The sequence below is a fragment of the Onthophagus taurus genome, chromosome 10 (assembly GCF_036711975.1).
Source record: "Onthophagus taurus isolate NC chromosome 10, IU_Otau_3.0, whole genome shotgun sequence".
Taxonomy (NCBI): Eukaryota; Metazoa; Arthropoda; class Insecta; order Coleoptera; family Scarabaeidae; genus Onthophagus; species Onthophagus taurus.
Window position 1 is genome coordinate 11,364,702 of NC_091975.1, and position 24,963 is coordinate 11,389,664.

Genomic DNA, 24,963 nt, shown 5'->3' on the forward strand with positions numbered 1-24,963 from the left:
GCACGCAATCTCATGGCCATGTGGTGCTCCATGCCTTTGTTTAATTTGAATTGCTTGGCGGTATTATTTTCCACATGTGACGTAATGCGCAGTATGGTTGCGTACGAACCTAGACAACCTCTTATATATAAACCTTGGGATAAAACTCGTTAGAACCGTTCTTTGAAAATAACAAATGGCCAACGTCTTAAGTTGTCATCAAACTCGTTGAAGAAAAATAGAGTTAAATAAATGAACGTTATTCAAGAAAACTAATAAATCTTTACCCACAAGTAAGTATTGATCAAAATTATAGGAAACTCTTGTGAGATGTTCTTTGAGTTTGATTCTTTGATTTTTCTTTTTGTAGGTTATGTTAAATAAGAAAATAAAATTATCATCCGACTCACTGCGAAAAAGAAAGGATTGGAGTTCAATGTGGTATCTGGATTATGGATTGTCTCTTATGTTCGGGGCACTAACTAATTTTCTGGATTGTCTACAGGATTCTTCTTACGGGAAATTGAACTGCTTGTTCTTCGGAAATAGGGTCTTGGATGATCTCGAAGAAGTATCAGTAGTTCTCGGAATAGGTTGTAGGATGATTCTCTTTTTATTTTAATATCGTGAGTTGATTTGACTTTAAAAAATTATCTAAAATTTTTGAGGTTATCTCTTGAGATTCAAAATTTCTTCTATCTGACGACGTGGATTCGACGCTGGTCCGACGACGACTCTCTCTCTCCCTATTCGCGATCTCCTTATATACCCCGGCACTCCAACTGTTTTTTTCTCGTTTCTGATTGGCTCTTAGCTTCGCGCCCTTTTCAAAATTCAAAATTCTTGCTTCGAAACTAGCGTCATCTCTTGATTTTTCTCGGAATTAACCTTCAAAATTAAATTCTTTTTTCGTTGATTTCTCCCTTATTCCTTTATGAAACGTAATAAAACTTCGTATTCAACGTTGTCTTTTCTTGTTTTTAGACATACATTGGAGTACACGCCAAATTTCAACAATGAGTAAAGTTAGAAAAATTCAAACTTAAATCAAGGATTTCTTCCTCAAAATAACGTTAAAACCTTAAAAGATGGATGAAAAATGTGTTTTAGGAGCTGAACTATAATAATTGATACTTTTGGAAGCAAACAAAACGGTTTAAGATAAGATTTTCACCAACAAAAAATCTGTCACAAATTCTAGGTTATGTTCACTGGGTGAACTAAGAGAATGTTAAAATTATCACAATATGTTCTAAACTTACGCAAAAGATTAAATTGGAAGAACACTTAGTTTGTCAGCCAAATATTCCGAAAGATATCACTTTATTTAATAGAAAAAAAGAGATTCCCCTCTTAAGGACCTACATTTGCCCTAAACCTTTGGAGGGGCCACTCTCCTCAGCCCGGCAGCAATAATAATAACAATAATAAAGGTCTCCTTATTCAATTTGAAGAAATCAGTTATTATAGAACCCAGTTTCTATAAATTTGGATTTATTTTTGGACATAAGAATAGAATTAACTAAATAAATTAGAAATAAAATTTTATTAAATAATTTGTGTTAACAATTAATTAATCAAGAAGTAGTTTTAGTGGCACTAAACCAATAAAATTTGGTACTTTTATCCAAAATAACAAAAAATGAATACAATAAACCCTTCTAAAGGAGCGACAAAAGTAAAAATATAATAACAAATCGTTTGAAAATAACCTTCCGCTAAAATTTCAACCAAAATCGAAAATAACCAAGTTAGACCCAACAAAAACCAAAGCATCATCGCTAATTTAATTCGGGCCATTCTTTGAGCAACATTTCTAATTTTTTATTGAAAAACTCACTCTGGAATTGGAATATGTTATAAAAGAACTATTAGAACAAAAGTTGTAGCAAATTCTATTCTTAACAATATTGCCCTGTTGCACTTTTGCTCTTGGATGCGTCAATATCGGGAAAAATATAAAAATTTGATGAAATTGTTGATTTTTCAAATTTTATAGGCAACACTCTGGAATTGGAACATATTATAAAAGAACTATTAGAACAAAAGTTGTAGCAAATTCTATTCTTAACAATATTGCCGTCTTGCACTTTTGCTCTTGGATGCGTCAATATCGGGAAAAATACGAAAATATGAAAATTTGAAGAAATTGTTGATTTTTCAAATTTTATAGGTAATACTCTGGAATTGGAATATGTTATAAACGAATTATTAGAACAAAAGTTGTAGCAAATTCCATTCTTAACAATATTGCCCTCTTGCACTTTTGCTCTTGGATGCGTCAATATTGAGAAAAATACGAAAATATGAAAATTTGATGAAATTGTTGATTTTCAAATTTTATAGGTAATACTCTGGAATTGGAACATGTTATAAAACAACTATTAGAACAAAAGTTGTAGCAAATTCTATTCTTAACAATATTGCACTTTTGTACTTTTGCTCTTGGATGCGTCAATATCGGGAAAAATACGAAAATATGAAAATTTCATGAAATTGTTGATTTTTCAAATTTTATAGGTAATACTCTGGAATTGGAATATGTTATAAACGAATTATTAGAACAAAAGTTGTAGCAAATTCTATTCTTAACAATATTGCACTTTTGTACTTTTGCTCTTGGATGCGTCAATATCGGGAAAAATACGAAAATATGAAAATTTGATGAAATTGTTGATTTTTCAAATTTTATAGGTAATACTCTGGAATTGGAATATGTTATAAACGAATTATTAAAACAAAAGTTGTAGCAAATTCTATTCTTAACCATATTGCCGTCTTGCACTTTTGCTCTTGGATGCGTCAATATCGGGAAAAATACGAAAATATGAAAATTTGATGAAATTGTTGATTTTTCAAATTTTATAGGTAATACTCTGGAATTGGAATATGTTATAAACGAATTATTAGAACAAAAGTTGTAGCAAATTCCATTCTTAACAATATTGCCCTCTTGCACTTTTGCTCTTGGATGCGTCAATATTGAGAAAAATACGAAAATATGAAAATTTGATGAAATTGTTGATTTTCAAATTTTATAGGTAATACTCTGGAATTGGAACATGTTATAAAACAACTATTAGAACAAAAGTTGTAGCAAATTCTATTCTTAACAATATTGCACTTTTGTACTTTTGCTCTTGGATGCGTCAATATCGGGAAAAATACGAAAATATGAAAATTTCATGAAATTGTTGATTTTTCAAATTTTATAGGTAATACTCTGGAATTGGAATATGTTATAAACGAATTATTAGAACAAAAGTTGTAGCAAATTCTATTCTTAACAATATTGCACTTTTGTACTTTTGCTCTTGGATGCGTCAATATCGGGAAAAATACGAAAATATGAAAATTTGATGAAATTGTTGATTTTTCAAATTTTATAGGTAATACTCTGGAATTGGAATATGTTATAAACGAATTATTAAAACAAAAGTTGTAGCAAATTCTATTCTTAACCATATTGCCGTCTTGCACTTTTGCTCTTGGATGCGTCAATATCGGGAAAAATACGAAAATATGAAAATTTGATGAAATTGTTGATTTTTCAAATTTTATAGGTAATACTCTGGAATTGGAATATGTTATAAACGAATTATTAGAACAAAAGTTGTAGCAAATTCTATTCTTAACCATATTGCCGTCTTGCACTTTTGCTCTTGGATGCGTCAATATCGGGAAAAATACGAAAATATGAAAATTTGATGAAATTGTTGATTTTCAAATTTTATAGGTAATACTCTGGAATTGGAACATGTTATAAAACAACTATTAGAACAAAAGTTGTAGCAAATTCTATTCTTAACAATATTGCACTTTTGTACTTTTGCTCTTGGATGCGTCAATATCGGGAAAAATACGAAAATATGAAAATTTCATGAAATTGTTGATTTTTCAAATTTTATAGGTAATACTCTGGAATTGGAATATGTTATAAACGAATTATTAGAACAAAAGTTGTAGCAAATTCTATTCTTAACAATATTGCCCTCTTGCACTTTTGCTCTTGGATGCGTCAATATTGAGAAAAATACGAAAATATGAAAATTTGATGAAATTGTTGATTTTCAAATTTTATAGGTAATACTCTGGAATTGGAACATGTTATAAAACAACTATTAGAACAAAAGTTGTAGCAAATTCTATTCTTAACAATATTGCACTTTTGTACTTTTGCTCTTGGATGCGTCAATATCGGGAAAAATACGAAAATATGAAAATTTCATGAAATTGTTGATTTTTCAAATTTTATAGGTAATACTCTGGAATTGGAATATGTTATAAACGAATTATTAGAACAAAAGTTGTAGCAAATTCTATTCTTAACAATATTGCACTTTTGTACTTTTGCTCTTGGATGCGTCAATATCGGGAAAAATACGAAAATATGAAAATTTGATGAAATTGTTGATTTTTCAAATTTTATAGGTAATACTCTGGAATTGGAATATGTTATAAACGAATTATTAAAACAAAAGTTGTAGCAAATTCTATTCTTAACCATATTGCCGTCTTGCACTTTTGCTCTTGGATGCGTCAATATCGGGAAAAATACGAAAATATGAAAATTTGATGAAATTGTTGATTTTTCAAATTTTATAGGTAATACTCTGGAATTGGAATATGTTATAAACGAATTATTAGAACAAAAGTTGTAGCAAATTCTATTCTTAACCATATTGCCGTCTTGCACTTTTGCTCTTGGATGCGTCAATATCCGGAAAAATATGAAAATTTGATGAAATTGTTGATTTTTCAAATTTTATAGGTAACACTCTGGAATTGGAATATGTTATAAAAGAATTATTAGAACAAAAGTTGTAGCAAATTCTATTCTTAACAATATTGCCCTCTTGCACTTTTGCTCTTGGATGCGTCAATATCCGGAAAAATATGAAAATTTGATGAAATTGTTGATTTTTCAAATTTTATAGGTAACACTCTGGAATTGGAATATGTTATAAAAGAATTATTAGAACAAAAGTTGTAGCAAATTCTATTCTTAACAATATTGCCCTCTTGCACTTTTGCTCTTGGATGCGTCAATATCCGGAAAAATATGAAAATTTGATGAAATTGTTGATTTTTCAAATTTTATAGGTAACACTCTGGAATTGGAACATGTTATAAAAGAACTATTAGAACAAAAGTTGTAGCAAATTCTATTCTTAACAACATTGCCCTCTTGCACTTTTGCTCTTGGATGCGTCAATATCGGGAAAAATATAAAAATTTGATGAAATTGTTGATTTTTCAAATTTTATAGGTAATACTCTGGAATTGGAACATGTTATAAAAGAACTATTAGAACAAAAGTTGTAGCAAATTCTATTCTTAACAACATTACCCTCTTGCACTTTTGCTCTTGGATGCGTCAATATCGGGAAAAATATGAAAATTTGATGAAATTGATGATTTTTCAAATTTTATAGGTAACACTATTGCGCCTCCTCTACGGAAATCATACTGCCGACAAATCTTCGGCAGCCTGGATACATTTTTGGACATAAGAATAGAATGAACTAAATAAATTAGAAATAAAATTTTATTAAATAATTTGTGTTAACAATTAATTAATCAAGAAGTAGCTTTAGCGGCACTAAACCAATAAAATTTGGTACTTTTATCTAAAATAACATAAAAAATGAATACAATAAACCCTTCTAAAGGAGCGACAAAAGTAAAAATATAATAACAAATCGTTCGAAAATAACCTTCCGGTAAAATTTCAACCAAAATCGAAAATAACCAAGTTAGACCCAACAAAAACCAAAGCATCATCGCTAATTTAATTCGGGCCATTCTTTGAGCAACATTTTTAATTTTTAATTGAAAAACTTTAAACATTAAAAATATAAAAATCGAACTGATTACCAAAACCAACACAGAAACTGGAACAAAAACCGCATAAATAAATAATTTTTTTTGGGGATAACAATAATGAAATTCATTTTCTTTATAATCCTCCCGAAAAAACGTTAAAGAAACCCCAACAATTACACCTGGACAAATCCAAGTTAATAAAACGGATCGGCACGAAATTTTAGTTCGCATCTTTTTAACCCTTTTTAAAACCAATACAAAATCGCGAAATTTCGTTTTAGCTATCAAAAAACATACGCACAGTTTAACCAAAACTAACAAATGCAAACCAGCCCCTAAATAAACACAATAAGATTTTAAATTAATCCCGAAAATCGTTAATATCAACAAACTTAACTGAAGAAAAATCACAAACGATAAATGTACAACGTTCCAACGCATTTTACGCCAATCCCGCGATAAAATCGCGATTATCAAAATAATAAAGACGCCTATTAACGATATTCCTAATTCAATTAAAGTTATTGTGTGTATTGATTTTGAATGGAATTCATTTACAATTTCTTCATCAATAATTATCAAGGAAAATCGAGTTAAGTGGTAACTATGGCACTCGATTAAATTGTTATTTAATTTCGTTATGATGCCTATATCGCTCCATGTGTTATAATAATAATCCCAATAAACGCATTTTAATTTGTTGTTGTTCTTATTTTGAAATGTTAAAATAATCGGGTCAAAAAAAACATTACATTTGTTATTAACATCAATATCAACGATTAACTCATTTTTTTTATTAAAGATTATTAACGATGCTGAATTGGTTGGATTTAATAAATTTTTTGGGAATGTTACGTTTAAATCGTTCGAGATGTACGTTTCGTTTATTTCTAAATTTTCAACGTTTTTGAATTGATCAAAAAATTGTTTTGATTCGTCAATTAATTTATTAATTAAATGAGGGGGTAATAACTTCAAATCGACGTCGAATATCTCCTCGATTTTATCGATTAAACTTTTATTAACACGTCTCGTACTTAATACATTAATTAATTTAATCAATTCAATTTCGTTAATATCCGAATGCAAATTTAAATCGTTTATATCGTACGAGATATTGCAATCGCCTATTGATTTGGACCAAGTCGAGTTTTTATCACATCGGCGATACAACGACTTATTTTTAGAATCGGTACAAATGATGTTGTTGGGATAGCTGATTGATAACATTTTAGTTTTTGGCCAAGATATGTTTTTCCCGGAAATTATTTCCCAAGCGGGGTCACAAAATAATTCTTGAGATAATCTCGAAATGTTAACGCCAAATTTTTCGACCACCTCTTTTTTGACGAGTTCTAAATCGCTAAAATTAGTTGCAAAAATAATTTGGTTCTTTTCGCCCCAGTTATATCGATTATTTAAAAAAGCGTCATCTTCAACTTTAACCATTGCATTTCTATAAGATTTTCGATACTCCACAAAAAAAGTGTGCTTCCTATTATTCATAGCAAAAACTACATTACTAAAAGAGGGCTTAAAATTTGGGGGGAAAATAAAGTGGCAGACATAACTCGATAATTTTTGAGTAAGTTTTAACAAAAAACGATACGTTTTCCTCGATTTTGTAACATTTTTAAAAATTTGTGATGTATTAATTAATTTTGAATGGTGTCTATTCACCCAACAAAAAATTTTGTCGCTAAAATCATCGATTAAATCCATTTCTTTCGTTACATCTAAATATAATTTATAAGGATAATAACCGTTATCAAAAAATAACTGCAAATTAACCAAACTATCCTTTTTTGCGTGCTCTTTTAACACGTTTGAAATCGAATACGAACAATTTGACCCAATCATCGCCTCCGGAGATCTTTCAAACGGCGAAATCGAAAATTTTAAGTTCTTTATATCCGGGCAAGCACCATATTTTTCTTGGACACAATTAGTTCCGTTATGGTTAATAAATCCTTCGGGACATACGAAAGAAAACGGTGGTTTTGTGTACAATTTTCCATTATTCGTCCTTTTAATATAAGGTAACATCTCGAAATGTTCACTTAATCCATAAAAGCTCTAAATATAAATTTAAACAAGAATTAGATTAAAAAAAAATAAATAAATAAATGCGGATTATTACCTGGCCCGGAACGCCATCAAAAATAAACGATGAAGTTATCACGCACGAAATAATTAGAGAAAACATCGTTGTAAATTAGATATAAACTAAATAAATTTTTTTGTTTTATACCACAAAAACGTATCGGTTTATCTTTGTGTTTAAGCGGATGTGACAAAGTGAAATTATTGTTAAAACCACAAAATATAATTTAATTAACAATGAGTTGTTTGAAAAATTTATAACAAACTAAAAAGTGATCAACAGGGCACGGAACTTTTGTAACAAAACGATACGACAAACAAGTTAGAAAAAAATTGTATTAACAAACACTGTTCCTGAAGTAATTCTAAACAAATTTTGTTAACAACATTTTTTGATTAAATCAACAATAAGGATATAACCTCAAAAATATTAATTTTTGTACCATACTGTTCAGTGGGAAAGTAAAATTTCAAGTTAGAAAAAAATTGTGTTAATAAAAATCGTTCCTGAAACAATTCTAAACAAACTTTGCCAACAATTTTTTTTGATTCAATCAATAATTAAGGAGATAACCTCAAAATAATAATTTTTAAATTTTTATACATAATTACACTTAGATGCTTAATTAATAGAGATGTAAAAATTTTTTATTAAGATAATTGATTCAAAATCGAAATTGAAACAAATTTTATCTAAAACATTTTTTGATAAAAACAATAATTATTGAGATATTTAATTTTGATAGCATACTATTCAGAGGGAAATTAAAATTTCAAGTTAGCAAAAAATTTTATTAACAAACACTGTTCCTGAAGTAATTTTAAACAAATTTTGTTAACAACATTTTTTGATTAAATCAACAATAAGGATATAACCTCAAAATATTGATTATGTAGCATACTATTCAGAGGGAAATTAAAATTTCAAGTTAGCAAAAAATTGTATTAACAAACACTGTTCCTGAAGTAATTCTAAACAAATTTTGTTAACAACATTTTTTGATTAAATCAACAATAAGGATATAACCTCAAAATATTGATTATGTAGCATACTATTCAGAGGGAAATTAAAATTTCAAGTTAGCAAAAAATTGTATTAACAAACACTGTTCCTGAAGTAATTCTAAACAAATTTTGTTAACAACATTTTTTGATTAAATCAACAATAAGGATATAACCTCAAAATATTGATTTTTGTAGCATACTATTCAGAGGGAAATTAAAATTTCAAGTTAGCAAAAATTTTTATTAACAAACACTGTTCCTGAAGTAATTCTAAACAAATTTTGTTAACAACATTTTTTGATTAAATCAACAATAAGGATATAACCTCAAAAATATTAATTTTTATACTATTCAGAGGGAAATTAAAATTTCAAGTTAGAAAAAAATTGTGTTAACAAAAATCGTTCCTGAAACAATTCTAAACAAACTTTGCCAACAATTTTTTTTTAATTTAATCAATAATTAAGGAGATAACCTCAAAATAATAATTTTATCCGTTTCTACACATAATTACACTTAAATGCTTAATTAATAAAGATGTAAAAATTTTTTATTAAGATAATTGATTCAAAATCGAAATTGAAACAAATTTTATCTAAAAAATTTTTTGATAAAAACAATAATTATCGAGATAATTAATTTTGATAGCATACTATTCAGAGGGAAATTAAAATTTCAAGTTAGCAAAAAATTTTATTAACAAACACTGTTCCTGGAGTAATTCTAAAGAAATTTTGTTAACAACTTTTTTTGATTAAATCAACAATAAAGATATAACCTCAAAATATTGATTTTTGTAGCATACTATTCAGAGGGAAATTAAAATTTCAAGTTAGCAAAAAATTGTATTAACAAACACTGTTCCTGAAGTAATTCTAAACAAATTTTGTTAACAACATTTTTTGATTAAATCAACAATAAGGATATAACCTCAAAATATTGATTATGTAGCATACTATTCAGAGGGAAATTAAAATTTCAAGTTAGCAAAAATTTTTATTAACAAACACTGTTCCTGAAGTAATTCTAAACAAATTTTGTTAACAACTTTTTTTGATTAAATCAACAATAAGGATATAACCTCAAAATATTGATTTTTGTAGCATACTATTCAGAGGGAAATTAAAATTTCAAGTTAGCAAAAAATTGTATTAACAAACACTGTTCCTGAAGTAATTCTAAACAAATTTTGTTAACAACATTTTTTGATAAATCAACAATAAGGATATAACCTCAAAAATATTAATTTTTATACTATTCAGAGGGAAATTAAAATTTCAAGTTAGAAAAAAATTGTGTTAACAAAAATTGTTCCTGAAACAATTCTAAACAAACTTCGTCAACAATTTTTTTTGATTTAATTAATAATTAAGGAGATAACCTCAAAATAATAATTTTTAAATTTTTATACATAATTACACTTAGATGCTTAATTAATAGAGATGTAAAAAATTTTTATTAAGATAATTGATTCAAAATCGAAATTGAAACAAATTTTATTTAAAACATTTTTTGATAAAAACAATAATTATTCAGATAATTAATTTTGATAGCATACTATTCAGAGGGAAATTAAAATTTCAAGTTAGCAAAAAATTTTATTAACAAACACTGTTCCTTAAGTATTTCTAAACAAATTTTGTTAACAACATTTTTTGATTAAATCAACAATAAGGATATAACCTCAAAAATATTAATTTTTGTGCATACTGTTCAGTGGGAAATTAAAATTTCAAGTTAGAAAAAAATTGTGTTAACAAAAATTGTTCCTGAAACAATTCTAAACAAACTTTGCCAACATTTTTTTTTGATTTAATCAATAATTAAGGAGATAACCTCAAAATAATAATTTTTCCATTTTTATACATAATTACACTTAGATGCTCAATTAATAGAGATATAAAAATTTATTATTAAGATAATTGATTCAAAATCGAAATTGAAACTAATTTTATTTAAAACATTTTTTGATAAAAACAATAATTATTGAGATATTTAATTTTGATAGCATACTATTCAGAGGGAAATTAAAATTTCAAGTTAGCAAAAAATTTTATTAACAAACACTGTTCCTGGAGTAATTCTAAACAAATATTGTTAATAAAAATTTTTGATTTGATCAATAGTTAAGAACGTAACCTCAAAAAAATTTTATATATATATTTTTTTTACTGAGAAAATCGTTTTAGAATTTAATTTAGAACAACTTTTGTATGAAATTTTCTGTTGAGAACGAGTGGAGGGGGGAAATCGTATCGTTTTGTTACAAAAGTTCTGTGCTCTAGTGATCAAATCAACCATATTTATAATCTATTAACGACAACGAATATATATATATATAGTTTGTGGGGTATATTTCTTATAGTTATTGAATAATTAACTAAAATTCATTTTGTTCTATCTAAAACTAATGTATTGTAATGTTTTTCCAAATGGACCGCAAATAGTCCCTCTTCTTTTGAAAAGAATTATTTTAATGAAAACAACATCACTAAATTTTATAATAATTTGTTTTTTTATTAAATTGAAAAAAATTTAAATATCAAACAGAATTGTCGAATTATCTCAGGGTTAAAGGCAGGTTTTGGTAATACTGTCAAGACAAACATGTGCACAACTTAAGGTGCAATCAAATTGAGATGTTGTCGACAAAATTAACAAAATATACTGATTATATAAACAAATATTCTAAATTAGTTGATTCGAAGTAATATTTATCAACTCGGATATATTATGGTCTTAAACAACTCGTCAAATATTAAATTAATTAGGAAATTGTAATCGTAATCTCAAAATTTATATTGAATTTATCAAGAACTTCTCGTATTGAAGGTAAGAAGAGTTTTTCTCTTTAAAAAATGTATCAACAAAAACAATGAATTATAAAAAAAAATAACTTAGCCAATTTGTTTCTATGGGAACTTTGGAGGTCAAACTCAGAATAATATTTTCTTCGTGACAGGAACAGTTGGATTCAGGATTGAGAACCAATTTTTCTCTTTACTAGTGATGATGGTTTCTACCAGAAACGGAACCAATTGCTTTACTTGATCAGGGGCGAGTTTAATCGCTTCTTCGAAATTATTGAACAGGAACGGACCTTTTTCTTTAATAGGAACAGGATGAATTGTTTTTTCAGAGTTGGCACGTTGATTTAATTAATTTTTTTTGCAGAGCAAAAAAAATGTGTGTGTTTCTTTAGACAACAGGAAGCACACTGTTTTTGTTGATAAATTCCGTTTTTCGGATGTTAAATTTCCAAATAACCTCTCCTGATTGGTTAAATTTATGGATTTGGAATTTGTGTCTTAGTTTTTTCAATGTAGCCAACTTTGATATTAATAATAATCTCTAATTCAATTTGTCAAATTATTATTTAAATTTTTAAAATTATTTATAATTATGCGTGATATTTCGTAATTTAGATGCTGTTTTAAGACAATTTTCAAATATCCATTAATTTTCTTCTGATCTCAACGATAAATTTTCCAATTTGTTCAAATTAATCCAAATTTCATTATTCCATACAAATATTAATTATTTTCTTTGTTAACCAAGTTAAGTTTATCGTTCTAAATAGGTTTGATCCGGGTAGATAAAGATTTAAATAAACAATTTTGAAAAATTTAAATTGAGGTTATCTGGTATCGAATCTTTAAAATTACTTCGCATCGACTTTACAAGTGATAGTTTAGGATTAGAACATTAAAGAACAATAAAATGTACCGAAATTCACTAGCGTATAGTATCTAACATTATTTTATAATTGTTCAAAAAAAAAAAAAAAACTCTTCTACGATCAATACGATAATCAAACAAGACTGAATTACTGGTAAACGGTTATTATTACAGTATGTATTTAAAAGTTAATTTTGCTATGGTGATAACTAGGGCACGGAACTTTTGTAACAAAACGATACGACAAACAAGTTATCAAGTTAGAAAAAAATTGTGTTAACAAAAATTGTTCCTGAAACAATTCTAAACAAACTTTATCAACAATTTTTTTTGATTTAATCAATAATAATAATAATAATACTTTATTGGTGATAGCATCAAAGTGATTTTCACAGGTCATAAAAGAAAAGAATACAATAAACGCAAAAATGCAATTTTCAATAATAGTAAGTACACTAAACGTAGTAATCAGTAACAACAGGTAAGCAAAAGAACAAACAAAAGAGAGAAAAAGGCTTCTGGGAGGCGACACACTGGTCATAGCAAGTCATCAAAATCATTGCTCAAAAACTCCTCAACAGTATAAAAGGCCTTCGCCACTAAATAATTTTTTATTTTGTGTTTGAAATTGTTACTCTCTAACAATCTTATGTGTTTCGGAAGGACATTGTAGAATTTTATGCCAAAATAATTGACGCCATCCCTGGCCCTTGCCGTCCGTAATTAAGGTATCACCTGCCCTTGTGTGGTAATTATGATAACTATTAAGAGTTTTAAATTTGGAGATATTACCCTTGATATACAGGGTGTCCCGTTAAGCGTACGGACCGGCTGTATCTCAACAATGGTAAGGCCTAGAGGTTTGGGAAAAAAATCCTTATAAGCAAAGTGGGCAAGAGAACTAGCTGGAAATTATTTTGAAGTTCGTAATTCGACCGCTAGGGGGCGTAACTGCCATTGAGAAACATAAAATTCCCGCTATCTCAGAAAATTAGACGATGAGCTATAACGTTGACAACATCATTTAGTAGCTTGGATAACACCGCATCGCTTTTGTTTTGCGATATTTCTCATATCTGTCATAATAAGGGAGGGAGAGGCCAATGTGTTTTTAAATGTTTACATTTTAATATCTCCTGGACCATTCAACCGATTTGAATATTTTTGGTCTTGATTGAAAGAGCATTTCATGCTCTTTTAAAAGATATGTTCAGTAAGACCGCTTGGTTTAAAACAAATAAGCTAGAGGTCGTTATCTGCAGCGGTTACATATTTTTGTGATTTTTGAAAAAAAGTTAAATGGAACGGTACTATTTACTTCACAGGCCGTTAATCACCATAAAATTTGCTAAATATTAGTGAAAACCGCATCTCGATATCTCCATCCATTCTCGAATTATAAAAGAAAATGTTAAAAATTCGTATATCTTAATCGGATCAAGTTACCTTAGGAAACAAATAAGAGAGAACAAAAATTTTATTATCTAGAACCTTCCTTCATACTTTATCCAAGCTTAGAACTGCTTCAAAACTACTTTTGAGGCGTGTTGAAAAGCCAACGGATCAATGAAACATCAACAATGATAATAAAACAAAATAAACCAAAACACTTAGAATAACTTAAATTTTTGGCAAAAATAACTCACTAATGTGTGAAATGCCTTCCATAAACCTCGATGCATTTATTCGAAAAAAAAGCGCTGCTTAAGTCTCGGCCCTGGACACGCTTCTACTGGTATTTAGTGTTTTGTCATATTTTCCCTGGTTATTGGTTTTTCTTGAAAAGTCAGGTCGTTTAGTCTACCCAATAGATAAAGGGGTGAAAGCAATATGGGTTTTGCTCGAACCAAGAATGCATATTATGCAAGTTTGCATCAGCTTGTGGACAGATGCTTCATGCATCCATAGCATTTGTGATAAAAGGTTTGGATTTGCCCAAATCATATTTAAAAGTCAATGGTAATAGTTCAGTCTGTTATCATAATCGGTATCTGTTAAGGCCTGATGTAAAACAACGTGGTGGAGATATTATTCTCTTAAGAACTCTTGTGGACAATTTTATTGTTTTCGGAGTTCCCAGATTATGTGTGAACTCCATGCATTGCGCACCAATGTGATTTACGAATTCATAGAGATGTCTGAATGGGCTACACGTTGCCAGTTTTCCGTAATCGCTAAGTCAATCTTAAAAACACTTCTAGAGAAAAATGTCTTTCTTTGTCGTAATTGCATTGCACATTTTTGCCATGCAGTTGCATCGTATTCCAAACATTGAAAATAAATCATCATACGCTCTATCATACGCTTCTGCGTTAGTAAATGACATGTTTACAGTTACCATGGTTATGTGATTTGTTTTTCTCGATGAGGTAACTGGATCCGATTGATGGCACTCGAGTTTTTAACATTTTCTTCTATAACTCGAGAACGGGTGGCGATATCGAGATGCGGTTTTCACTAAAATTTAGCAAATTTTAAGGTGACTAAGGTTCTGTGAAGTAAATAGTATCGTTCCATTTAACTTTTCTTCAAAAATCACAAAAATATGTAATCGCTGCAGATAACGTCCTCTAGCTCATTTCTTTTAAAGCAGACGGTCTTACTGAAAATATCTTTAAAAAGAGCATAAAATGCTCTTTCAAACAACACCGAAAATATTCAAATCGGTTGAATGGTCTAGGAGATATTAAAATGTAAACATATGAAAACGCATTGGCCTCCCCCTCCCTTATTATGACAGATATGAGAAATATCACAAAACAAAAGCGATGCGGTATTATCCAAGCTATTAAATGATGTTGTCAAAGTTATAGCTCATCGTTTAAGTTTCTGAGATAGCGGGAACTTTATGTTTCTCAATGGCAGTTACGCCCCCCTAGCGGTCGAATTACGAACTTCAAAATAATTTCTGGCTATTTCTCTTGGTCTCTTTGCTTATAAGGATTTTTTTCCCAAACCTCTAGGCGTTGCCGTTCTAGAGATACAGCCGCTCCGTACGCTTAACGGGACACCCTGTATAAGAGACAATGGAGAATATAAAGCGAAGGGAAAGTTAGTATCTTATAATCAATGAAACTTTCTCTACAACAGTCCCGAAAACCTAGACCGGCCATAACTCTAACACATCTTCGCTGCACACCGAAAACACGATCCGCATGGGCGGAGTGACCCCAACAAATTAACGCGTACGATACGTGGCTGAAGAAATAGCCGTAGAATGTGTTCATTACAACATTGAACGGGACAAGGTCTCTCAGTCTCCGAATGACGAATACAATGGTATTCAGTTTTTTCGTCAATTGGTCAATGTGGGCCTTCCACGTTAAACCAGAGTCAAGATAAACCCCCAGGAACTTGACCGGCTGCGTATTAGCCATGTGTAACTCAGCAAAATTTGCTGCGCTGACACACTGATACTGGCGCACCTAAGTGAGTTAGCGCAATGTATCAACTCAATTGCACCATAACGCAGTTGCTGATGCATCATATCTATCGGCGATATCATATACACCGGCGCAGCTAGCCTGATATCTCGTTCCAAGTTCTAGCAAATGCAGGTTTTATACGTGACTAAGGGCTAGAATTTTCACCTACATATCTGTAAATTTTTAATAGCTATTTGACAAATCTGCAAGATTTGTAGCCCTGTTAAACTCCTCAAAATGAGAATATGTTACGGTGGCGGTGTACAGAACGTGAATATAAAGAGTACATGGCGCGTTTTGTACAATGTCGTCATTATATTTGCTCATTTGAAGGACTATAATAGGGTGATAAATCTGACAGATCTGTTGCATACCTATTGAGGACTTTATAGATAGTTGAAAATACCAGCCCTAAGTCTTATGCTGCCTGCGCCATAGCGGTTGTGCGTTAAACTTTAGGTCTACCAGTGTGTTGCACCTATCTAGTAAACCACACCAGCGTACGCTACTACGCCAAAGGTGGCAATGGGAGTTGACTCATTTTAAAGTTGGGTATCAGCGCACGTAACACACTGTACTGAGTTAACTCAATTACGCCGCGCAGCGCAGTGTTACACATCTCTACTGCGTATACAACCTGAGACGTTTAAGTGAAAAGTTTAAAGTTTGTGTTTTTTCTCTATTCATGCTTAGTCTGTTGGCCTGAATCCAATTTGAGATGCAGGCTTGTGACTCAGATATGCGGTGATGCAAAGCATCGGCATCTGTTGAGGAGACCATTACGGTTGTATCATCAACAAAAAGGATGAGGTCGGAATCATGGGGAATGTTATTGGGTAGGTCGTTGATAAATATCAAAAACAGGAGTGGCCCCAATACTGAGTCCTGAGGTACACCAAACCTAAGTGGAAGACGACCGGACTCTAGACCGTCAAGGGAAACATACTGCGATCTGTTCGTCAAATAAGATTCGAGAAGATTTATGCTGCTGATGTCCATATTGAAGGCACTAAATTTACGAATTAGTAAGTCATGAGAGACGCAGTCCAACGCCTTTGTTAAATCATAAAAAGCAGCTCCCGAATAATTATTGGCTTCGAAGCCATTCTGAACAAATTGTACCAAAATGCGGATGGCGTCCGATGTCGACCTATTTCTTCTAAAGCCAAACTGCCCGGAAAACAATAGACTATTAGAATTGAGGTGAGTTGCCAGTTGATTGTTTACAATTATTTCAAAGATTTTCCCGAAAATTGGCAGAATGGATATTGGTCTGTAATTGCAGGGGTCGTGTAGCGGCCCTTTTTTGTGAATAGGAATAACCTTTGCCACTTTCAGGCAGTGCAGAAAAATCGAGTTCAATAAGCACTGGTTTATTAGTTTACATAATGGATAAACAATTATATTTGAGACTGTTTTTATTAACCTACTGTTTAATTGATGCACATCCCTGGACGTCGATTTTTTTAATTTTGAAATTATGTCACGTAGTTCGTTATAAGATATCGGTTTAAATTCGAAAAGTTTATTATTATGATCATTGACCAACGGACCCGAAGAGACATTATGATTGTTTAGTGTAGGGAGGTTAATATCATTAAGCACACTTTCAGCCACATCAACAAAGTACGCGTTTAGGTCTGAGGCCGTGAGTTTGTCGGACGAACGTTTACAAATTAAAGGATTGGTGTTCCGAATAACTTCCCAAATAGCACGCTGTTTGTTTCCTAAGTTTTCAATGTGTTGACTGTTGGCTCTCTTCTTAGAGTCAGTAATAAGTTTCCGGTAAAAGTCTTTATAGTACCTGACCTGAGCACTCGACACTACCGTTGGCCGGTGTCTGTTGATATCGACCAGCAAGTGAAGTACATTCCTAGCAGACTTAATTTCGTTGTTGAACCAGGATATTTTCGGTCTATTATCCTTAAGATGGTCAACTACTCTAGATTTCTCCCTGAAGCAGAGATCAAAAGAATCTACAATCACGTCAATAAATAATGAAAATTTGTCGATTACATATAAATTAGCATCACTGACAAAGCTAAAATCAGTTGACTCAAGAAGGTTATAAAAATGGAAGCGACTTGTCTGTGATGGGTCTACAAATGATACGGTTCTTTATTACTGGAGAACTGCCCAACCAGTCACCTTGAAAGGAAACGGCTAGGTGATCTGAAATTGACGGATCGAAGGAGATAACCTCAAAATAATAATTTTTTAATTTTTATACATAATTACACTTAGATGCTTAATTAATAGAGATGTAAAAATTTTTTATTAAGATAATTGATTCAAAATCGAAATTGAAACAAATTTTATTTAAAACATTTTTTGATAAAAACAATAATTATTGAGATAATTAATTTTGATAGCATACTATTCAGAGGGAAATTAAAATTTCAAGTTACCAAAAAAATGTTATTAACAAACACTGTTCCTGAAGTAATTCTAAACAAATATTGTTAATAAAAATTTTTGATTTGATCAATAGTTAAAAACGTAACCTCAAAAAAATTTTATATATATATTTTTTTTACTGAGAAAATCGTTTTAGAATTTAATTTAGAACAACTTTTGCATGAAATTTTCTGTTGAGAACTAGTGGAGGGGAGAAATCGTATCGTTTTGTTACAAAAGTTCCGTGCCCTAGTTATCAAATCAACCATATTTATAATCCATTAACGATAACAAATATATATAGTTTGTGGGGTATATTTCTTATAGTTATTGAATAATTAACTAAAATTCATTTTGTTCTATCTAAAACTAATGTATGTATTTAAAAGTTAATTTTGCTATGGTGATAACTAGGGCACGGAACTTTTGTAACAAAACGATACGATTTCCCCCCTCCACTCATTCTCAGCAGAAAATAAAAATATATACAGGTGTCTCAGCGAGGCCGGTCATTAGACGTTTCTGGGGTTCTGGCCAAAATAAAAATTTGAGAATTCAGACTTAAGTATTATCAATTACGATCTCTTCGACTAAAATATTTTCAGATTTCTTGCACTTCCGGTTATACCGGAAGTCGTCACCTACTTTATTTTTTTAAATGGAACACCCTGTATATTTTTACATATTTGGATTTGTCTGTTTTCAAGGTTGATAAATAAGTTTACTTTTTGCAATTTGATTCGGCCGTTCTCGAGTTATTCAAATTTTTCTAGAAAAATCTGCTCCAGCAGACATTTGTTCAAAAAATCAGAGAACACTCGATTTTTGGGATATCAATTTAGGATTCAGAACATGCTTAAGCAACATGATGAAGTATGTTTTGGTGTCGAGAACGGCTGTCTAGAACGTTTGGTCACTTTACTATGGCACATTAAATTTTCAAAATTTGGAAGTACCATAACTTCATTTTTTTAAATGGCACCTCCCATATTTTATTACTTAGTCGTCTTCGGTGTCTCATTGTACATCGTTTATATCCCATATGTCTCATACCTAACATTAATAGTTGGGGAGATAATTAGGGTTTTTTGAAAAATGCACACATATCAAATGGATATTTAGCCTAATGTGCCATGAAAAACAAGCCTTTTCAATGAGTTCTTGTCAAAGACTCACTTATTTACGTCACTTGATGCATGTGAGCTAATAATTATCTGTTAGGTCCCTTAATATTAGTTGGAAAAGGCTTGTTTTTCATGGCACATTAGGCTAAATATCGATATGATATGTGAGCATTTTTCAAAAAACCCTAATTATCTCCCAAACTATTAATGTTAGGAATAGGACATATGGAATATAAAAGATGTAAAATGAGACGCCGAAGACGACTAAGCAATAAAATATGGGGGGTGTCATTTAAAAAAATTAAGTTATGGGTACTTCCAAATTTCGAAAAGTTAATGTGCCATAGGAAAGTGACCAAACGTTCTAGACAGCCGTTCTCGGCACCAAAACATAATCCATCATGTTGTTTAACCATGTTCTGAATCCTAAACTGATATCTCAAAAATCGAGTGTTCTATGATTTTTTGAACAAATGTCCGCTGGAGCAGATTTTTCTAGAAAAATTCGAATAACTCGAGAACGGCCAAATCAAATTGCAAAAAGTAAACTTATTTATCAACCTTCAAAACAGAAAAATCCAAATATGTAAAAATATATGAAAAAAAATTTTTTTTCTCCCTTTAACTTCAGGTTAAAAAAAAAGGGGGACTAATTAACTGAAGTCGCTCATACATCGTTTTTTACTCTTGTAAAAATATACAGAGTGTTCCATTTAAAAAAATAAAGTAGGTGGTGACTTCCGGTATAAACGGAAGTGCTAGAAATCTGAAAATATTTTAGCCATAAGAGAACGTAATAATTGATAATACTTATGACTGAATTCTCAAATTTTTATTTTGGCCAGAACCCCAGAAACGTCTAATGACCGGCCTCGCTGAGACACCTGTATATATTTTTATTTTCTGCTGAGAACGAGTGGAGGGGGGAAATCGTATCGTTTTGTTACAAAAGTTCCGTGCCCTAGTTATCACCATTACAACATTAAGTTTTAAATACATACAACAGTTTTAGTAAGAACAAAAAAATTGATACATTATGTTCCATCATAGTATGTATGGTTATCATTAAATACATACATTAGTTTTAGATAGAACAAAATGAATTTTAGTTAATTATTCAATAACTAAAGTGACCGGCAAAAAAAACCGGCCACTATAAATTAGCCAAAACTTCAAAGCTGGCTTTCTCGCGAACCGCGCATTCGATTTTGATTATTGTTTTTTTGATCGAAAGGTTGATTCTTCGGTAATAATCCTGCGATAGAAATTTTCATTTAGATTTTAATTTGAGCATATACGGGTTGCAAGAATGAGAAAAACTTTTGTTTCTCGAAATTTGTAATAGCCTGTGGGGTGCAACTGCTACAGCTGATAGTGTTAACTGGAATCACACGGTAGCCCAATCTTTTCTGAACATCTTGTTTTTTTATTCACTCTATTACCTTTATTACTAACGAAGATGCAGTGTTTTAAAGCGAACGCCTGTAAAAACAAGACAAACAAGCATAAAAAAAGCTAAGGTGGCGCGCTAGGTAGCGTATGTCATTTGTTTCGAATAGTACATTGACAGTTGTTAAAGATTTGTACAGTCTTTTAACATAATAGCAATCCCGTTGTCAGTAACTGATGTTGCGGCTATTGTTACTTTAATTGAGGATGGCAAAAGTCAGCAATACGTTGCCCATACGTTGGGTGTACCCTGAACAACAGTTCAGGATGCCTGGAACCAATATGTGGAAACGAAACAGGAAATTTCACTAGGCGGCAAGGTTTCGGTAGAAGACGAGTGACAACAGCAGTTGATGACCGATTTATTGTTCTAAACACTCTGAGGAATTTTAGAACGACAGCTGTAGAAACTCGGCATCCTCTTCAGATGGTGCGTGGGGTTGGCGTAAGTGAAAGAACTATTCATCGAAGACTTGATAAAAGTGATCTGACTGCAAGAAGACCTGCCAAAAGACCTCGGCTGCTCCAGAGACATCGGCGAGCACGTCTTCAATTTGGGCGCGTACGTATGAATTAGGGAATGGAACAACTCCGGTCACCTGATGGTCGAGAGTGAGTGTGGAGACGTCGTAATGAAAGGTTTGCGACCTGCACCATTTCGGAAAGAGTACCTTTCCATGGAGGTTCTATTCCCACTTTATTGGTGACGGATTCATGCTAATGCATGATAATGCGCGACCGCACGTAGCACGTATGGTTAACGAATATCTTGATGAAGTAGGGTATTGAACGGATAGAGTGGCTCGCGTGCAGCCCGGACCTTAACCCTATCGAATATCTTTGGGACCAACATGAGAGACGCATTCGTCGTCGTCCTGTCCTACCGGACAACCTTCAAGAGTTACAAATTGTTTTTGAAGAAGAGTTTACCGCAATTGCTCACTGACATCAACGACATGCACCATTTGAAGACGACACCGACCTTCTACAGGTGTCGTTCTACGATTGCTTAGAACAATAAAACGGTCATCAGCTACTATTGTCACTCGTCTTGTTTTCACAGGCGATCGCTTGAAAATACTGCATCTTCGTTAATAACAGAGATAATAGAGTGAATAAAAAAACAAAATGCTCAGAATAGATTAGGCTACCATTTGATTCCAGTTAACACCCTCTGCTGTAGCAGCTGCACCCCATCCGAATAAAAATATTCTATCGCAGGATTATTACAGAAGAATCAACGTTTCGATCAAAAAAAGAATCATCAAAATCGAATGAGTGGTTCGCGAGTAAGCCAGCTTTGAAATAGTGGCTACATTTTGGTGGCCGGTTTTTTTTGCCGGTTAGTGTATAAGAAATATACCCCACAAACTATATACAGGGTGTATCTGAATGACTGCAACCAACTTCAAGGGGTGATTCTTTAGTGAATTTTAAGGGTACTTTGATATATGAACCATGGGCGACTTCGGCTCCCCTAAGGAGCTACACCCCTCCAAAAATGGCGGAAAATTTTGGTTTAATTTTTTTTTTCCAAAAACCATAAGCGTTAGGAAAATGAAATTTGGGGAATATGTTTAACTCATAATAGGGCATGTTTTGACCCTGTTTGTACTTTCAACCTACCCTTCTAAACTACTAAACGTAACCACCCCCTTTACATTTTTGCTAATATTTTTTTATGCAGATATTAAATACATTAAAAAAAAATTACCTAGGTAGATGAAAGTATCCTAAAACTTTTTTGTCTCTCTAAAATTTTTCCAAAAACGACTAATTTTTGAGGAAAAAAATAATAAAGCAAATACTGCACGTTAAACATCGGGGTTGTCGATCAAACGTTGGAATGAATTTTTAATGAAAAAATCTTAGTAGGCTTTGCAATCTTTGTCAAAAATATTTTTGACGTTTAAATGTCAGTGTTTTTCTTACTATTATTATTGTTTTTCAAATTAATTTTTAAATAAAGTTCTATCGCATTTACGCTCGTTCACTCGACGTTTCAAAATTTTAAATAAAACAATAATAATAGTACGAAAACCACTGACATTTAAACGTCAAAAATATTTCTGACAAAGATTGCAAAGCCTACTAAGATTTTTTCATTCAAAATTCATTCCAACTTTCGATTAACAACCCTACAGCTTAACAGTTAGTGTTTGCTTAATTATTTTTTTTCTCAGAAATTATTAAATTTTCGAAGAAAATCAGAGAGACAAAAAAGTTTTAGAATAGTTTTATCTATCTAAGTGAAATTTTTCCAATGTATTTATCATCTTCATAAAAAAAATCTAGGCATAAATTGAACGGGGGTGGTTACGTTTAGTAATTTAGAAGGGTAGGTTGAAAGTACAAATAGGGTCAAAACATGCCCTATTATGAGTTAAACATATTCCCCAAATTTCATTTTCCTAACGTTTATGGTTTTTGGGAAAAAAAAATTAAACCAAAATTTTCCGCCATTTTTGGAGGGGTGTAGCTCCTTAGGGGAACCGAAGTCACCCATGGTTCATATATCAAAGTACCCTTAAAATTCACTAAAGAATCACCCCTTGAAGTTTGTTGCAGTCATTCAGATACACCCTGTATATTTGTTATCGTTAATGGATTAATATGGTTGATTTGATCACTAGGGCACGGAACTTTTGTAACAAAACGATACGATTTCTCCCCTCCACTCGTTTTCAACAGAAAATTTCATACAAAAGTTGTTCTAAAACGATTTTCTCAGTAAAAAAAATATATAAAAATATATATTATATAAAATTTTTTTGAGGTTACGTTCTTAATTATTGATCAAATCAAAAATTTTTATTAACAATATTTGTTTAGAATTACTTCAGGAACAGTGTTCGTTAATAAAATTTTTTGCTAACTTGAAATTTTAATTTCCCTCTGAATAGTATGCTATCAAAATTAATTATCTCAATAATTATTGTTTTTATCAAAAAATGTTTTAAATAAAATTTGTTTCAATTTCGATTTTGAATCAATTATCTTAATAAAAAATTTTTACATCTCTATTAATTAAGCATCTAAGTGTAATTATGTATAAAAATTTAAAAGTTATTATTTTGAGGTTATCTCCTTAATTATTGATTAAATCAAGAAAAAAATGTTGATAAAGTTTGTTTAGAATTGTTTCAGGAACAATTTTTGTTAACACAATTTTTTTCTAACTTGAAATTTTTATTTCCCACTAAACAGTATGCTACAAAAATTAATATTTTTGAGGTTATATCCTTATTGTTGATTTAATCAAAAAATGTTGTTAACAAAATTTGTTTAGAATTACTTCAGGAACAGTGTTTATTAATACAAATTTTTGCTAACTTGAAATTTTAATTTCCCTCTGAATAGTATGCTATCAAAATTAATTATGTCAATAATTAATCAAAAAATGTTTTAAATAAAATTTGTTTCAATTTCGATTTTGAATAAATTATCTTAATAAAAAAAATTTACATCTCTATTAATTAAGCATCTAAGTGTAATTATGTATAAAAATTTAAAAATTATTATTTTGAGGTTATCTCCTTAATTATTGATTAAATAAAAAAAAAAGTTGACAAAGTTTGTTTAGAATTGTTTCAGGAACAATTTTTGTGAACACAATTTTTTTCTAACTTGAAATTTTAATTTCCCACTGAACGTGGAGGGGGGAAAAGAGGATGATTAAAAATATGATATTAATTTATTGGATTTATTTGCTTCTTACCTGGGATTCTTCGAGACACTTTTGTTCCAAAACAACATCACGATTTCTTATATATTTCTTTCTTTTTTATGTCTTATACTATCTAAAATCAAAAATATCAATTAAATTTTATATAATTAATATCTGGGGTTTACTTACAAAAGAAGAACTAAAAATAAAAAAAGTGTTATTTTATAATAAGATTATTGATAAGAAAAAATGTTTTCTTGTAAAATTTATTTGTTGCTTGGTTCCATACATTTATTATATTACGTACAAT

At 30.7% G+C, this 24,963-nt stretch overlaps 1 protein-coding gene and 1 long non-coding RNA gene across 2 annotated transcripts; one reads left to right on the forward strand and one right to left on the reverse strand.

Annotated features, from left to right (window-relative positions):
- Positions 1-1,218, forward strand: LOC111422036 (uncharacterized). The gene is made up of 3 exons (XR_002707274.2): positions 1-272; positions 350-605; positions 964-1,218. It is a non-coding gene; the product is annotated as an uncharacterized lncRNA (long non-coding RNA).
- A 4,291-nt stretch (positions 1,219-5,509) lies between these two features.
- On the reverse strand, positions 5,510-8,356 carry LOC111422749 (uncharacterized). Its single transcript, XM_023055959.2, has 2 exons — positions 7,946-8,356; positions 5,510-7,881 (listed from the first exon to the last, which is right to left on the reverse strand). Exons 1-2 carry the CDS (start codon positions 8,009-8,011, stop codon positions 5,560-5,562), a joined length of 2,388 nt encoding a protein of 795 aa, XP_022911727.2. The 5' UTR covers positions 8,012-8,356; the 3' UTR covers positions 5,510-5,559.
- Positions 8,357-24,963: the final 16,607 nt, after the last annotated feature.

What these genes read in the sequence shown, in the direction of transcription:
- LOC111422749 (XM_023055959.2), bottom strand. Translation starts at nt 8,011, where the DNA reads ATGTTTTCTCTAATTATTTCGTGCGTGATAACTTCATCGTTTATTTTT. An exon ending in TTGATGGCGTTCCGGGCCAG is followed by an intron (nt 7,882 to 7,945) that starts GTAATAATCCGC and finishes ATTTATATTTAG; the next exon opens with AGCTTTTATGGATTAAGTGA.